At 37.4% G+C, this 18,361-nt stretch overlaps 2 protein-coding genes across 5 annotated transcripts; both read left to right on the forward strand.

The window, feature by feature from the left end:
- The first annotated feature begins 1,393 nt into the window (after positions 1-1,393).
- Positions 1,394-2,414, forward strand: LOC109175117 (uncharacterized mitochondrial protein AtMg00810-like). The gene is made up of 2 exons (XM_019324367.1): positions 1,394-2,299; positions 2,409-2,414. The coding sequence occupies exons 1-2, from the start codon at positions 1,394-1,396 to the stop codon at positions 2,412-2,414; spliced, it is 912 nt and encodes a 303-aa protein (XP_019179912.1).
- Positions 2,415-9,759: 7,345 nt separating this feature from the next.
- Positions 9,760-16,032, forward strand: LOC109175173 (DEAD-box ATP-dependent RNA helicase 46-like). Of its 4 annotated transcripts, XM_019324430.1 has the most exons (9): positions 9,761-9,881; positions 10,488-11,355; positions 11,386-11,685; positions 11,949-12,161; positions 12,394-12,462; positions 13,033-13,302; positions 13,379-13,729; positions 14,014-14,291; positions 14,456-16,032. In XM_019324430.1, the coding sequence occupies exons 2-9, from the start codon at positions 10,510-10,512 to the stop codon at positions 15,546-15,548; spliced, it is 3,420 nt and encodes a 1,139-aa protein (XP_019179975.1). In that variant the 5' UTR covers positions 9,761-9,881; positions 10,488-10,509; the 3' UTR covers positions 15,549-16,032. The 4 variants fall into 4 exon arrangements, with proteins under 4 accessions (XP_019179972.1, XP_019179974.1, XP_019179975.1 ...); XM_019324427.1 differs by having other exon boundaries at positions 9,760-9,881; positions 10,488-11,685; XM_019324429.1 differs by having other exon boundaries at positions 9,760-9,881; positions 10,501-11,685.
- Positions 16,033-18,361: the final 2,329 nt, after the last annotated feature.

Here is an 18,361-nt window from a genome sequence, read left to right on the forward strand (position 1 = left end):
TATCAAATCTATTCAATCCGATTTAGGGGGTGAATACCGTAAGTTGCATAACACTTTCGTACAACTTGGTATAAATCACCGTCAGTCGTGTGCTTACACACATGAACAGAATGGGCGAGTTGAGCGCCGAAACCGACATATTGTCGAAACCGGGTTAGCTTTACTCGCCGAAGGTAAAGTCCCCCAACAATACTGGGACTACGCCTTTGAAACAGCTACTTGCTTGATAAACTTCCTACCGTCATCAGCTATACAGTTTGATACACCATATACCCGTCTCTTTAAAACTCCACCCCCATACACTTTCTTACGTGTCTTCGGGTGTCGGTGCTATCCATATCTACGCCCATATAACAGGCACAAGATTAAATATCGCTCGGCACCCTGTGTCTTCCTAGGTTACCCAACCTCCTTTAGGGGATACAGGTGCATTGATCTGACGAGTGGGAAAACCTACATCTGTCGTCATGTGCGTTTTGACGAAACTGTGTTTCCTTTTTCAACAGGGCCAACTCAACAAGGCATTACTCACCCGTCTTTACCGTGGGCAGTTGGGCCTATTGTACCGCCTACGGAGGTGGCCTATACACCACCTACTCCTGCTCAGTCTCCTGCAGGACCGGAACCCGTGCCACTAGCCAGTGAACCACCTCGGTTGGCTATTACACATACAGCACCAGCACGGACTAGGAAACCACGGGCTAAACCCCAGAGCCGAGATCACGTCATGCGCCTCCGTCATATGACTAAAGGCGCAGATGAACAGTTTCATGCACTGACTATCAGCACTGATCCAACTTGCTACTCTCAAGCCGTAGGACACCCTCATTGGCGCGAGGCTATGGATCAGGAATTTAATGCATTATTGCATAATAACACTTGGCAGTTAGTAGCTCCGGAATCACATATGAATATCATTGGTTGTAAGTGGGTGTTCCGCACAAAGCGGAAGGCTGATGGTTCTATAGAGCGCTACAAGGCACGCCTTGTAGCTAAAGGGTTCAATCAGGTTGCAGGTGAGGACTTTTTTGACACGTTCAGTCCGGTGATTAAGCCGACTACGGTACGGATGCTGTTTGCTCTAGCTGTATCACATAACTAGACCTTACGTCAATTGGATGTCCATAATGCCTTCCTTAATGGACATCTATCTGAGACCGTTTATATGAAACAACCACCAGGCTATGAAGATCCGACTAATCCTGGTCATGTGTGTCACCTACAGCGTTCTCTCTACAGCTTGAAACAAGCACCGCGGGCCTGGTTCAAGCGTTTACACGATTTTCTGTTGTCTGCAGGGTTTAATTCGTCAAAAACGGATGTGTCTTTATTCTACTACACGTCGGGGGATGCATGAGTGTTCTTAATTGTGTATGTTGACGATATTATAATGATGGGAAACGACTCGGCTCTAGTCACCACTTTATTACAGCGTCTGGCTTCTGCTTTTAAAATTCGTGATCTCGGCAGTCCACGGTTTTTCTTGGGTATAGAAACAGTTCCTACTCAGAAGGGTATTCTATTATCACAATGCCGGTATATGACTGATCTACTTGGGCGGTCTGGGATGGCTGACTGTAAGCCACTAACTACACCGGCTGCTATCACAAAGACAATTATATCAGCAGATGAGTTACACGACAATCCTACTCAATATCGCCGTATAGTTGGGGCACTGCAGTATTTAACTATTACTCGGCCTGATCTGGCATACGCGGTCAATCGACTATGCCAGTTCATGCACTCGCCAACTACAGAACACTGGGGTCTTGTTAAAAGGGTCCTGCGGTACATCAAGGGCACACTTGACTACGGGTTGCGTCTTTCACCATCATCCTCCACTGTGATTCATGCATATTCAGATTCAGATTGGGCTGGGTGTCCTGTTGATCGCAAGAGCACGAGTGGTTTCGCTGTTTATCTCGGGACTAATCTTATCTCTTGGTTATCCAAGAAACAGCGTACCGTTGCGCGTTCGTCCACTGAAGCAGAGTACAAAGCATTAGCTGACGTATCCGCTGAAGTAACGTGGGTAGTATCTTTACTCCGGGAGTTGGGGTTGCACTCTGGGGAGCCGGCCACGCTATGGTGTGATAATCTAGGTGCTACTTATCTATGCGCGAATCCAGTTTTCCATGCACGCACGAAGCATGTGGAAATCGACTACCACTTTGTTCGGGATAAAGTCGCCAGTGGGGATTTTCTGGTCAATTATGTGTCTACTGCTGATCAGCTTGCCGATATCTTCACCAAACCGCTGCCGTCACCTCGTTTTACTACTCTACGGGACAAGCTCAATGTTGTTCCTCACCCTTGTGCTTGAGGGGGTGTGTTAGTATTATTATTATTAGTCTTATGTTATGTTATTTAATTGTAACAGTATTGGCTTAGTATTTCCTATATGTTAGGAGTAGTTACAGGTTAGTTCTGATATACTATTGTATCTTCCTTTACGGTTTCCAATTGAACGAATTAATCCTTCTAATCGTTAGTACCCGTGAAAACCACTCGCAAACATTCATGCACCTAGGTGCACCTAATTATAACGTCAGGTGCACTTAGATCTGGACACGTGGCGCGTGTGAGATCGTTCTCAGTTCTCTCCTGGGTAGTTTATATATATATATATATATATATATATATATATATATATATATATATATATATATATATATATATATATATAGGGGTGATCACATGTGGCCATGTTGTTAGGTGTGGTCATATGGTCAATTATAGGCCATTAGATTATATCCAATGAATCATATTAATCAAGATTTTTTCAGTATTTTCGCGCACATTCTCCTACCCAGCGACTTGCAAGAGTAAACTCGTCATAAAACACCGGAATAGGAAAAATCACATTGTTGTGTGTTTTATTACACTATTGGTGCATATTGTCAACACTGTTGGTGTATTCTAGAACCCGGCCGCTATAAATGGCCATTGTAATTACCATAACACGGGAATACACTATTGGTGTGTTTCACTGTGGTGTGTTTTATTACACTATTGGTGTATGTTGTCAACACTGTTGGTGTATTCTAGAACCCGCCCGCTATAAATGGCCACTGTAATTAACATAACACCCCCACTTACAAAAATGCGCGAAAATTTTCAGAATTACCACTGCCGTTAGATTAAACTGATTCAACGACACAGATACGACCACACGACCACACCTAATGACATGACCACATATGAGCGCTCTTCTATATATATATATATATATATATATATATATATATATATATATATATATATATATATATATATATATATATATATATATATATATATGGGTTGCATTCACATGCAAACCCCCTTAAAATACAAACATGAGGACAAAATCTAGCCATAGGATGTGTTTAGATGGATGGATTAGATGTACGCTTAGTAACTACACGCATGTTATGATTTTAATGTAAACCAGGGCAATAATGGTAATGCATTTTCAACGTAAATAAGAAATATATTTAATTTGTATAATCAGCTAAAATTAAGGAGGTTTAAGTATGGTAGGACTTGACTACATCCCTGGCAACGCAATCCCTTTCACGATCGATTTTTTGGAGAACTGTTACCAGCGTGCTCACAAAGAAATTACGATGGCCACAGACTCCATGGATGGCGAACAACCAATAAATTACGATGTCAACCAAGACTCCATGGACGGTGCACGCCCAGGTAATTAGGACAAAAACTGAACAGTATTATTGTATGTTGTTTGAGTGCTAATGAACATAATGCAATATGTGTGTATAATTTGTTTGGGGTCTAAAGTAGTGAATATTTGTCTCGGTACGTACTCGTAATAGAGGGTTATGAATATGTTGAATAGAAATCTGCAGAATTAGCAGGTATGGAGAGGATATAATTGTTGGGAAGTTAGGGGCGGCGTTATTTGGGTTTATGTGCACACACCATTAGGCGCATGTGCACACATGCGAACATAGCTGCAAACTATGTAAATGTGGAAGAACATGTGCGCATTGGCTATTTTGTGCTCTATAGTGTGTCCAATTCTAGCTGTGCTGCCAGAAACGAATAATGCAACTTATATGAACACAATGCAATACGTGTGTATAATTTGTTTGGGGTCAAAAGTAGTAAATATTTGTCTCGGTCTATACTCGTAATAGAGAGTTATGAATATGGTGAATAGAAATTTGTAGAATTAGCATGTATGGTGAGGATACGATTGTGGGGAAGTTAGGGGTGACGTTATTTGGGTTTGTGTGCACACACCATTAGGCGCATGTGCACATATGCGAGCATAGATGAAACTATGTAAATGTGGAAGAACACGTGTGCATTGGATATTTTGTGCTCTAATGTGTGTCCAATTCTAACTGTGCTGCCATAAATGAATAAGGCAACTTATATTAACGCAATTACAATGTTGAGTTATAAGCGAAGAGCATAATGGAGGACGAATAACGAATTGCGACATGGTCGTATTACCAGATGGAACAAAACAGTGGTTACCTACTTGCAAAATCGAAAGCACACCATATGTTGGGTAACAATTTGCAACACTAGAAGACGAACTCGACTTCTACCGGGCATATTTTGGGTGTAATTTATTAAGTTGAACATGCACATAGTTTAACGCCAACGTGCACACGTGTATTTATTCACTAAGTGTAAAAGCTAATAAAGCACTAGTCATTTATATGAAATTAATTTAGTTATTATCCTTGTGTGTAATGTTTTTAGACATGCGTGCGCACAGTTTGACGCCAATGTGCACACAGTTTGACGCCAATGTGCACATATGTATATAGTTACTAAGCCAATGAGCTAATGCTGAACTGGGAGTTTCTATGAGAATTGTTTGGTTTTGCATGCACGCAGTGTAACGCGAATGTGCACACGTTCCAGCTTGAGATTTATGCATGTAAAATTTATTTAGTTATTAGCCACGACTAAGATTTATTTAGTTAGTTGTGCATGCAAACTGTTTAACGTTAATGTGCACACATGTATTTTTTACTAAGCCTACACGGTAATAGTGAACTATTGACTTCTTTGAAATTTATTTAGTTATTATACATGGGTGTAATTTATTAAGTTGAACATGCACATAATTTAACACAAACGTGCACACATGTATCTATTCACTAAGTGTAAAAGCTAATAGCGCACTAGTCATTTATGTGAAATTAATTTAGTTATTATCGTTGTGTGCAATGTTTTTATACATGCGTGCATACAGTTTGACGCCAATATGCACACATGTACGTAATTACTAAGCCAATGAGCTAATGCTGAACTGGGAGTTTCTATGAGAATTGTTTGGTTTTGCATGCACACAATGTCACGCGAATGTGCACACGTTCCGACTTGAGATTTATGCATGTGAAATTTATTTAGTTATTAGCCATGATTGAAATTTATTTAATTATTAGCCATGATTGAGATTTATTCATTTGTGCAAGCTTGTGCACATGGTAATATAAGTGCGTGCACTCAGAGAATTTAATAAACACAGATATTTTAAGATCATAAAATTGTTACTACTAAACAGACAATAAATTGTGCATAAATAAATCTCTTGGAATCTCGTGTGATTAGGTGGGTGCACCCCTACGTTGAAAAAAATGAGCACATGGGTGCATCAAAATTATAGAGCAGCCATCGCAGAAGGCGCGGAGGAATATCAAGCCCCGACCTTGAAATCCAACAAAGCCCCAATCTCAAGCTCCCGAATATCAATTTTCCGTTGAAAGCTCAAACCCTTCAAGGCGTTAACCAATATCACATATTGTGCCCTCGTCAGAAGGAAGCAAACCTCCGAAGGAGTGGCAAACTCTGGAGACACAGACTGAGGGTTAATAACCGCGTCAGTACCCACAACCTCAGCAGTCGAAGGCCCCCACCCCCACCTCACCCCAACAACATTCTTAACAAATTTAGTACCAAACTCCTACAAAAACAACAGAAACCATCTTCTAGAACTAATAACCCACACAGCCATCAAAACAATAAAATAATAGACAACAAAGGTCACTAGCGCTTAGCCGGCATGCAGGAGTGTGCACGGATTACTGTGACAGTGTGCACAAACTACTATGATATAATTGATGCACATACCGAATCTGCCCCTAAGCACACTCCATTTTCCAACTAAACAGCAAAAAGAAAAAAGAAAAAAAAAAGCTGGTTATGTACATCTTTAAGTTGCACCTTATTAGCATTTGGTTGTTTACATGACTATTTAAATTTATCATACAAAGTTGTTTTATGTTCCTCAGTTTATATGGATGCTGTTAGATAAGTGTTTTAATCTAGACACATAACATAGTGACACTTTTATCTGTCCCTCTATCTTCGGTCGCTACTTAAATGAGTTTTTACTGATTTAGTGATTCATAGGCTCATTAGGTAAACTGGAAGAATTAGTGATACTGATATTATTCTGGTTATAGTTTTTCTTAAACTAATATGAAAACAGAATGATATTTTACTAATCATCCTGCAACTGACAAAATGTATCTAAATTGCATTCTAGCAAAGTGAAAAAGATTCAGGACTGTTTGCATATCCACAACAAGAAACTGCCACCAATACTGAAAACCAAAAAAAAAAAATCAAAAAAATCAAAAAAAAAATGAAGAAAACACAGACACCAAAAAGCACCCAAAAACCAACCCTAACCACAAACTAAGCACAATTTCATATACAAAATACAAAAATTGAACCCAAATTCGGGATCCCATCCACCGCAAACGACACCCACACGACTAATATGACTGAGCAAATGCATATCCACACCAAGAAAACGACAACACACAAACGAAACACAACAAGAACGACAAACAATGGCGAAAAAATGAATGGGGAATAAAAAATTACTTCTTCCGATACGGCGATTATGTGATCCCCGCCGCTTACCTCTAATGCGGTCCCCACTCACAACCATTCGGCTTGCTTGTGGACAAAGACAACGGAGAATAGAGGTCACGCGATGCAAAAAAAGAATGACGTCGGTAGAGAGAAATCTTCAAGCACGAGCCACGGAGAGAGAGAGAGAGAGAAGCCCGCTCATGTTTCAACAGGTACGTGCACGTGGGAGTAAAAACCGGACTGCCTAGGTTAATGTGAAGAAAAATACTAAATTACCCCCGCACTAATAATAAAAACAGCAAATATAAAATATTGTTAAAACCGCACACTACAGATTGGATGATCCAAACCGTCCAACACCCAAATCAAACGATTAAAAATAGTCCACACGTTTTTATTTTAAGGGGTGTTTTTATTTGAATGTAATTATATATATATATATATATATATATATATATATATATATATATATATATATATAATATATATATATATATATATATATATATATATATATAGGCTTGCAAGCGGCTTGACGAGTCTCGAGCCTAAAATATTTAGGTTCGAGCTCGACTCAATTATCTAACGAGCCGGCTCGAGCCGAGCTTTGACCGAGCGGCTCAGCTCATTTACAATCCTAGGCTAGGTTACCGAAAATGTCAGTAAATACAAGACAGTCTGTACTGTCAAGTAAGTATGCAACTATATCTGGGTTTGGAAAGTCTTAACTAGCCACTGGGATGGCTAAACTAGGTTGCTACAAACTGCTAGAAATATATGCAGTAGTATGTACTAACCACTTGTATGATTAGACTAGGGTACTGCACTACTGCTTAATCGCCAATACATGTGTTAATTGTGGGTTTAAGTTATGGAAATTAGAAGTGACTAGGATAAATCTCAAAGAGGATCCTAAATACTTCTCACTTGATAACTGTCACTAACTTGTCAATATAAATTAAAACACCCTTGGTGACGGTCACTAACATGTCAATATAAATTAAATCACCATTATGGATTAACCATCTCCCACAAATCCTAACATATTCAATGAACCAACCAACGACATTATGAGACATGTTGTTCCTATTTTTATTAGATCACTATCTATTCGTCATTTTTTTTTATTCTATTACTAGTATTTTTTATGCGCGATGCTCAAAAAATAGGTGCCCAATATTAATACATTATATTAAAATTTTAAATATATTTAGATTTTAGATATTTAAATTATTTTAAATAATAATAATAATAATAATAATGTAAATCATTTTTATAAATTTGATATTTATATTTATGTAATAATTAACATATAACTCAAATATTTAATGTGTATATATATTATTATTAATGAAGAAGATAAGAAAATATATGGTGGATGCATGTGCATGGTAACAATAGTGGAAAAGATAACGAAAATTATAACGGTAGGTGTATGTTTGTCCAAAATATTTTAATGTACAACCTTTATAGCATAATGTATAAAAAAACTTAACGGAAAAAATGGACATAAATCAGATGTATAACTTTCATTCACACTTATTATGTTTTTATTATTTAGATATGAGGTTTGGTAGCTATGAAATTCACTTTCCTGAGAAATAAAAGGTAGGAAAATTGTTTTCATGTTTAGTGTAATATTTGACTTAGGAAAGTCCAGGTAATCGTAATACAATTACGTGATCTCAAAGAAAGTAAATTCACATATGGGGTCATATGGTACTTTCCCATCAATTAAATTTTTGCGAAAATGTTCCAAGGAATATGTTTGATTAGAATAAGTTTACAAGACAAGTTAAGGGAAAATAATCAAATATGTCCTTAAACTTTAATTGAAAGTGTAATTAGATCTCTGAACTTAAAATAAAGTGCAATTAAACACTCAAACTTGACATTTTTGTGCATCTAAATCAATATCCGGTTATCTACATGGAATAACCAGTCATTAGGGTTCCGACAACAATACCAATGATAATTCCGGTGACTAAAAAATTCCGGCGAATGTTTAATTTGAAAAAAAAACCGATGACCTTCTCCAGTGGTCAAAATACATTAATAAACCATATGTCAAAAAATTACCGTCTACAATAAGAATATTCAAAATACAAAGCAATACATATGTATAAAAAGATCACCAAGCCATCAAAGTTAATTAAGTACCCAAAAATTAAAATCAAGTTAATCAAGTTATATATAAACATTGTGCAATGGTGGGAGAAACAAATTTTTATATTTATAATAGACTTTTAACCTGGCATAAAAAATGATAAAATACAAAATTAAATAAATTTGGTAGATTCTTAGTTTACCCAAGAAAAAAGAATCTTACCTCCCATATGTGGGATTTACTTTTATTGATATCATGGAATGTGATTTCTATTGAAGCGAACTGTCCTAAGTTAAAGATTGCACCAAACGTGTGAATAATTTTCTTACATTTAAATTTTTTTGGAAAGTTCAATCTTTCATGCTTAACAAACACCCTCGAAATATGTAAGATTTTTTTTTTTTTCCCGGGTGACTAAAATTCCAATTATTATTGCGTGGATCATGTAGACCACGGTTCAAAACACATAAAATACATTATTTATTTATTCTAACTCATAAAATACATTATTTTACCCTAAAATATTTATTATTCTAACACGCGGGTAGAACAACAATTTTTTTTTTTTTTTTTTTTGTAACATAAAAAATGACATCCTTTTAAACCATGATCCACAAAACTGTGTGGACGGTTAGTTGCCCTAAAATTCTTAGACCAACTAAAACATAAATTTATTTTATACATTATTTAAAAAAAAATAAAAATCCTATTTATGGTTTTGAAGCAGATCGGCAACAGGAAAGCGAAGAGAAGTACGCCCGAACAAAACGACAGCGTGTTATCTTCAACTTTGATTTCTTTCCGTATTAAGAGAGCACAAATCCCCAATTCATACAAAATCGCACTGCCCACCTGCTAGGTTGTGCTGAGTTCGCGGGCGGCTGCCACCTTGCCAAGCTTTGTATCGACTCAAACCCTAATTTTGGTTAGCTAATTCTCTCCTTCCTCTCTCTTCGTACATATGTATCCCATCAACGCCGTGATTTCGCGTCACCGATAAATTAAATTGTTGCTCTGTTATTGTGCGAATTTTCAATGACGTTTTGAGTATTTTATTGGCATTGACACTGCGAATTATAGGTTAAATTGGAATTGCTTTTGTTTCTGAGATTAATTTTTTTTTTTTTTTTTAATGTTTTGATTTTTAGGGTATCTTGATGTATATGTACTCCGTTATGTTACATTCATTGTTTATTTGTGAAGTTGATAATGTTAGAAGGATTAAGACCCTAAGTTGTTAGTTAAACACCGTAGTTTTTATTAAAAAAAGTTAATTTCGAGCATGTAGTTTAATCTGGGAAAGAGTGAATGACAGAAAGTGCCATCTAATTCTTAGTTACTTCTTTTTGTGTAATCTTATGTAGTTTTGAGTATGCAGTTACTTCTGGAAAAGAAAGTACTATCTGATTCTTAATTATATTTGTGCCATCTGCTATGATGTTTAGATAGGATATTGTTGTTATTATTATTAGTTTTTCATGTATTTATGAGTACTTATGCTCAAATTCATCATTTATAATGCGTTTCTCTGCTTCTTTAGGTAGCTTTTCAGCATGGCTACGGCTGAGGCAGCAACATCTTCACTTGGACCACGCTATGCACCTGATGATCCAACTTTGCCTCAACCTTGGAAGGGATTAATTGATGGTACTACTGGATTATTGTACTACTGGAATCCTGAAACTAATGTTACACAATATGAAAAGCCATCAGCCTTGCCTCCTCCACTGCCACCTGGCCCACCTCCTGCGTCTACTACTCCTAAACTTGCTCCCATACCAGGGGCTAGTGCTGTGCAATCAAGTGATGTTCAAGGCCAGCAAAGTCTTCACATGCAACAAGGGCAGCACATGGCACCACTATTGCAGCAGCATTCACAAGTAACACAGCAGGGTCCTTCACAAGTTCCGACTGGACAGCAACAGGGATCACTTGTGAGCCCTACCATGCAACAGCAACTACACCATGTACCTCAACATAGGCCCCATGGAATTCAACAGCAAAGTCACCAAATGGCTACACAACCAGGGCCACAGATTTCTCAACCAACAATGCAGCACATTCCACAGCCACAGGTCCAGCAAGTGCAGCCATTTCAGGGAGCGCAGACAGGGAAACCCCCAGATTTTCAATTTACTCAGCACCAGACTTCACATGGTTTGTATCCTCAGAACATGAATTCCCAAGGCCAAAATGTTCCAGAGCAGCAAAAACCTCATATCATGCAAGGACAACATTTTCCCCATCAGCAAGAGCATAATATGGAGTTCCGTCAGAGGGAGGATGTAGATTTCCCCCAAGGCAAACAAATTGGGTTTTCACCATTGCCCTTTCAGTTACCTGGCTCAGCATCTGGACAGACCCCAACTCTTGGAGCCAATCCCTCCCTTGGGCCTCAAATGGCTGTCCAACCCTCTCAAACAATGCAATATAGCGGTTCTTCAGTCAATATGCAGCAGCCGACATCTCAAGTACAGTGGCAGCACAGTGGGACAGATTCAGTTCACCACCAACATTCTTCCCGGTTCCAAAGTCAGATGGGTCCAGGGTCATCTCATGGTCAGCAGTTAAATGTGCCACCACTTGGATCAAAGACGAGCTATGAAGAAAACTCACATGGAAGAGTAGGAAATAAATATTTTGATAATACTAGTAAGGATGGCCATGCTATGCCTCCTCAGGCTTCACATCCCACACTTGCAGCCATACCCCATGCAAGATCTCAGCATGTGAGTTTCTGTTTAAACTTCAGTGGAATTCACACCTCTGAGTTATGAACCTTTGTCCTCATGTTCCACATTAAGTTCAGTAATTTATTTATTTATTTTTTCTTTGCTTGTGTGTGTGTTTGATCAATTCTTTTATTGTAGATTTACTAGTTTACTTGTAATTGGATTTCTTTAGCTGCAAACTTTTGCATGTCTTTCGTATTATGTTTCTGTAATGAAAACTAAAAGATGGGCGAAATTTATTTGTTGCATATTCTTATTAGGAGATGAGGATGGGGGATATAACCGTTCAGAATCCGGCACATGGTTTTCCTGGTGGATTTAGTAATGCTGGAGGTCCACCTTTGCATAATACTTATGGTCAAGCAACAGGTGGCCCCCAATTTCCAAATCATGCCCAAATGCGGCCTCCTGCAGCAGTTATGGGACCTTCAGATGCTGAGGATTATCGTCAAAAACATGAAGTCTCGACAATGGTTTGTATATTTTAATGCCATTCATTCCTTCAACATTGTAAGAAATTCATGATCTTGACACCTATTTGAATGTTTATTATTTAATTTTTCAAGTTGTTACTGATAGTGTTTATTGTGCTTAAATTTCTTTGCTTTCATCTGCTGCTGTATGCATTTCTTCTGTTTCTTTTGGATTTGGTTTATTTTGACAGTCTGAGATTGATTTTAACTGAAATAAAATTCCATTGTCTAGGGAGATAATGTTCCGGATCCATTCATTACATTTGAAGCTACAGGCTTTCCTCCAGAAATACTTAGAGATGTAAGTACTATGCTCATAGCTTGACCTTCTGTACTGAAGTGGTACTTCAATTGTTTTTGAAATCTGTGTAATATTTTTATATTTTAGACATGCTTCAAGCTTAACAGTTCTCGCTTGTCGCAGGTGCGATATCTGCTCCGGAGGAGGAGCACATGTCGTACGCTGTAGTGCTATGATATGCTCATACTTCCACAACCAGTATATTGAGTTTTTGAGGCTGCAAAATGGATAATTGGAGCCTCTTGCTGTAGCTTCTTGAAGGGTGGTTGGCCCTTCATCCAAATTACAATATTTGTGACTGGGATTTCTAGCTTATTGGCTCTGCCTCTTCTGTTTTTATTGCTCTCTTTTGTTGCCTTGAGTTGCTTCTGTAAGCAACTGCATTCCTTCAAGTTTCTTTTAGGATCCTTTTCCAATTTTCAGTTTAGTCAGCTATTTATTCATTCTCAAAGTTCAGATCCATTTCCCTATCTCAGGCTTATAGTAATTCTAACGATATCCTTATATGTGCTTGAATGCTCTCCCCAGTTGGTTTTGTTGATATTAATTATGCTTCTAATTTTCCTGCAGATTCATTTTGCTGGATTCACAGCTCCTACACCAATTCAAGCACAAACATGGCCCATTGCACTACAAAATCGGGATATTGTAGCGATTGCCAAGACAGGATCTGGCAAAACGCTGGGTTATCTTATGCCTGCATTTATCCAGCTTTCCCGACGGCGCAATAATCCCCAGAATGGGCCAACTGTATTAGTCTTAGCTCCAACGCGTGAGCTTGCAACACAAATACAGGATGAAGCACTAAAATTTGGACGATCATCAAGGGTTTCTTGCACAGTAAGTTGACAATTGATTAGTCAGTATGTACTCTCATTATTGTGGAATGAACTATAGATTCATCTCTTTGTTTCAGTGCTTGTATGGCGGTGCGCCTAAGGGTCCACAGTTAAAAGAGCTGGAGCGAGGAGCAGACATTGTTGTGGCAACTCCAGGTCGGCTCAATGACATCCTTGATATGAAGAGGATTGATTTTCGACAAGTTTCTCTTCTTGTGCTTGATGAGGCTGATCGAATGCTTGACATGGGTTTTGAGCCTCAGATTCGTAAGATTGTGAATGTAATACCTTCCAACAGACAAACTCTTATGTACACAGCAACCTGGCCTAAGGAGGTTAGAATGATAGCTAGTGATCTTCTTAGAAATCCTGTCCAAGTGAACATCGGCAGTGTCAATGAGCTTGAAGCCAACAAGTCCATCACGCAGGTAATCCAAACAACTTAGAATCTAGGAATTGAAATATGGACTATTATTATAATTTAATAAATAATTCTTGATTCTGGTAATTGAGATACTGTTGTTACCCCCCCACCAAAATAAATAATAATATAATAGTAATAGTAGTAGTAGTAGTAGTAGTAGTAAACAAAAAAGTTCGAAGAACTGTATTGAAGTTCAATCCTCTGTATGCTCTGCCCTTAGTATATATTGAAGTAGAGGTAACTAACTTAACTACAGCTATTGCATAATGGGAATGACTTGTGGTGCAGTATGTTGAACTAGTCCCACAAATGGAGAAGCAGAGACGCCTCGAACAGATTCTTCGATCCCAAGAACGAGGCTCTAAAGTTATTATATTCTGCTCCACAAAAAGACTGTGTGACCAGCTTGCACGAAGTATTGGACGTAGCTTTGGTGCTGCTGCTATCCATGGAGATAAGTCTCAGGTTGAGAGGGACTGGGCTCTCAATCAATTTAGAAGTGGAAGGTCCCCAATTTTAGTTGCAACTGATGTTGCTGCAAGGGGGCTTGACATACGGGATGTAAGGTGAGGCATTTTTACTTTTGACTGGATGCCACTGTAAGTGGTGACCTGTAATTTTTCCCTGAATCATTACTTTGGTGCAAAACTGTGTCCATAATACCTTTGTTTTTTTCTCTGATTCTCTATTTTCACTTAACCAATAATATATTTGTGTCTACTTGTTGCAGGGTTGTAATAAACTATGATTTTCCAACTGGGATTGAAGATTATGTTCACCGGATTGGGAGAACTGGGAGGGCAGGTGCAACAGGTGTTTCTTATACTTTTTTCTCTGATCAAGACTGGAAATATGCAGCTGATCTTGTTAAAGTTCTGGAGGGTGCCAACCAGCAAGTGCCTCAACAAATCAGAGATATGGCTCGACGCAATGGCCCCAACTTTGGCAAGGATCGAGCTGAGATGAACCGTTCTGATTCAGGTATGGATAATGGAGTTCGTACACGTTGGGATTCAGGTGGTCGAGGTGGAATGAGGGATGGTGGTTTTGGGGGAAGAGGGATGAGGGATGGTGGTTTTGGTGGGCGTGGTGCAGCAAGGGATGGTGGCTTTGGAGGTGTTGGTGGAAGGGATGGTGGTTTTATGGGCCGCGGTGGAAGAGATGGCAATTTTGGTGGTGGTCGTGGGGGGATGAGGGATGGCCATTTTGGTGGGCGCGGTGGACGAGTTGCTCCTGGGGGTCATACAGGTTGGGATAGGAATGACCGGGGTCCACGTGATAGGTTCAACAACTTAGATTCGAGGGGACGTGGCAGAGGCCGTGGGGCAGGGCGCTTTGATAATAGAAGGGACACCTCTAATATGAGTAGGGGCAGAGGCCACAGCCCGAGTCCTGAGAGGGTGAGAACATGGGGTCGTAGCCGAAGTAGAAGTCGAAGCACAAGTAGGAGCCGCAGCCGAAGCAGGAGTTACAGCAGGAGTCGTAGTAGAAGCAGGAGCTGGAGCCGCAGTTATAGTCCAAGACGGAGCCGCAGTGTCAGCAGGAGCAGGAGTCGCAGCCGCAGCTATGATAGATACCGTAGGAGGCCTCGCGTAAGTAAATTTGATCAAATGGAGGTGCCTGGTGCTGAGGTTGCTCCTGAGCTAGGGAGGCAATCGGTGGCTGTACATCCTCCTCCGCAAGGAAGTGGATTTGCAGGAGGAGCTGCTGATACGGCAGAGCAGAAATCAGGTGTTGAGGCTGCTGCTGCTCCTGAATCTGCAATGTCCCCCATGTCTCCAGGTACACAGGGATTTTCTGGTGCTAACCCTGCCACCCATTAATTAATAATCCATAATTTCAAGGTCTTATAAAATACAGCATACCAAGGAGATAAAATTTTTGATTAGCTGTAACCAAGTTCTTGTGAAGGGGTTCATTTAGAGACACCCTCATGTTTGCCTTCTGTCTGTCTGGTCATCATCTTCTACTGCCTGCCCCCAGTTGGTCTAAATCCTGAGTGGATTCTCCCTTTTGTGTTTCATTGTTTTGAGATTCATTTGATGGATGGATGAATCTCTGCAATATTTTATTTTATTTTCCTCCAATTTTATTTGCCTCTTCCCCCCAGGGGGAGTTTTCCTCAACATCATGTAGAATAGAAGGCTGGCTTTCACTATTTTGATTGTTGTCGTATTATTAGACTAGTAGAACTAGTATAATTATAACAATGCATGCACCTTTGAACTCATTGAAAATGAGAGTTCGGCTACAAATTATTTTGTGAACAAAATACGTTATTTTATATAAAAAAAAAGTCATTAATGACATCAACTAGTGCATTGTGCATATTTACATTTATTATGTACTATGTTTATATGCTTTATATCTTAATAAATTTAAATATTAATGTATATAAACATTAAAATTGCAGATATTCCATATATATTTCTATTTTGTGATAGGTATATAATATTCTTTTTATATATTTATAAAAATAAAACTTAATGTACATAATTACATAAACATTACACTATATATGTTAAAAAAATTTAATTGTTGGTATATTATATCTAGTGAAAATGACACTTTTTCTCCCTAAGTTATATATTTATAGCACTTTTTCCCCCTCAATTATTTAAGTGGCTCTTTTTCCCCCTGAAATGTTAAATGGACATATTTACCCTTAAAATAAATATTTCATTTATTTTTATTCTCCAACAAATTATTACTATAATTTGGTTCAAACCAAACAGATACTATATCAACCAAACCAAAATATTCCAATTACAATTTATAATCAAAACGCGATATTTAGAGTTTATTAAAATCGCGAACCGGAATGACCGGTTCATATTCCGAACTGAAAAAATAAAATACATTTATTGTTGAATTTAGACTATTTTAAAATAAAAAATAAAATTTTAAAATAAAGACGGTTCAAAATCGCGACTGGATCTGGAACTGTCGGTTCACGGTTCATGATCTAGTTTTTTTTTTTTTTTTTAATTCTTAAATTTAATAAATTGAAATCAAAATATTGGGTTCTAGATCTGAATCATAACTGAAAATTTTTAATTCGATTGCTATAGTGTCTGGTTCAGTTCGAACCGAACCGTGGTAATCGCTACATATACGCAATAATTTGTTGGAGAAATAAAATAAATAAAATGCTTACTTTAAGGGTAGAAATGTCAATTTAATATATTTGGGGAAAAAACCACCACTTTTAAAATAATTGAAGGGGCTAATGTGCTTACATAAATAATTGAGGGGGAAAAAGTGCTATAAGTATATAACTTAGGGGAAAAAAGTGTCATTTTCCCGTATATCTATTTTTAATTTTTAATTTACTTTGTAGGTTCTTTTATATGCTCATAAAACAAAGCTTAATGTTTATATATATATATATATATATATATATATATATATATATATATATATATATATTACACTAAAGTAATTTTGAAAAAAAAATTAATGTATATCATTTAAAAGATCTTCGGAGGCCAAACCTTTCATAATTTCTTTCATTTAAGGGTGTGTTTGAAGGGACAATTAGACATCCAACCTGTAATCACATCGACCCAATTGCAAGAGTCTTCTATATATACAATTTTTGCATATACACTTTTTCTTATCATTTCGTCTTGAGCCTTTTATATATACAATTTTTGCATATACATTTTTTCTTATCATTTCGTCTTTTTGGTCTCATGTACCATATAATGTTACATTTAAGAAATTGAAATATAAATAATAGTTAATAAAGAAACATATTATGTTACATATAAGAAATTGAAATATAAATATATAGTTAATAAATAAATAAAAGAATAGTCAAAGGAAAAGAGTTCTCATATAGATTAGATACCAGGAATAAGGTTCAAATTGACCACTGAACGTAACTTGAAAATGCAATTGGGTCACTGAACGAAAAAAAAGTGCAATTAAGCCACTGAACGAAAAAAAAGTGCAATTAGGCCACTGAACACTTCAAATGTATGCAATTTCACTTGATAGCAGATTACCTGCTTACGTGGTAGCTGAGTTGGTATTTTTAATAATTTTAAATAATTTTTAATAAATTTTAATAATAATTTTTTTTAAAAAATTAAAAAAACGATGGTAAGCAGGTAAAATTTAAAATTTATTTTTAAAATTTATTAAAAAATTAAAATTTATTTTTAAAATTTATTTTAAAATTTATTAAAAATTATTTTAAAATTATTAAAAATGCCAACTCAGCTGCCATGTAAGCAGGTAACCTACTAAAATTGATGGGTAACCTGCTATCCGGTAAAATTGCATACATTTAGAGTGTTCAGTGACCTAATTGCACGTTTTTGGAGTGTTCAGTGGCCTAACTGCATTTTTTTTTCTTCGTTCAGTGGCCTAATTGCATTTTCAGGTTACATTCAGTGGCCAATTTGAACCTTATTCCTAGATACAAAATATACAAATACATAGTCGTTAAAAAATGAGCATTTTTTTAAAATGCTCGGTAAGACGGGGATTGTATATATATATTTTTTTCTGTTTTATGAAAAGGGAAATCTTGTTTACCCGGTCATTGTACATTTTGAATTAGGAAGCCAAGTGAAGTATGCATGAAGTAGTTAGATACTTCTTCTATTCTTTTCCCTGGTGCAATTGG

Source organism: Ipomoea nil, unplaced genomic scaffold (genome assembly GCF_001879475.1).
Source record: "Ipomoea nil cultivar Tokyo-kokei standard unplaced genomic scaffold, Asagao_1.1 scaffold0684, whole genome shotgun sequence".
NCBI classification, from domain to species: Eukaryota; Viridiplantae; Streptophyta; class Magnoliopsida; order Solanales; family Convolvulaceae; genus Ipomoea; species Ipomoea nil.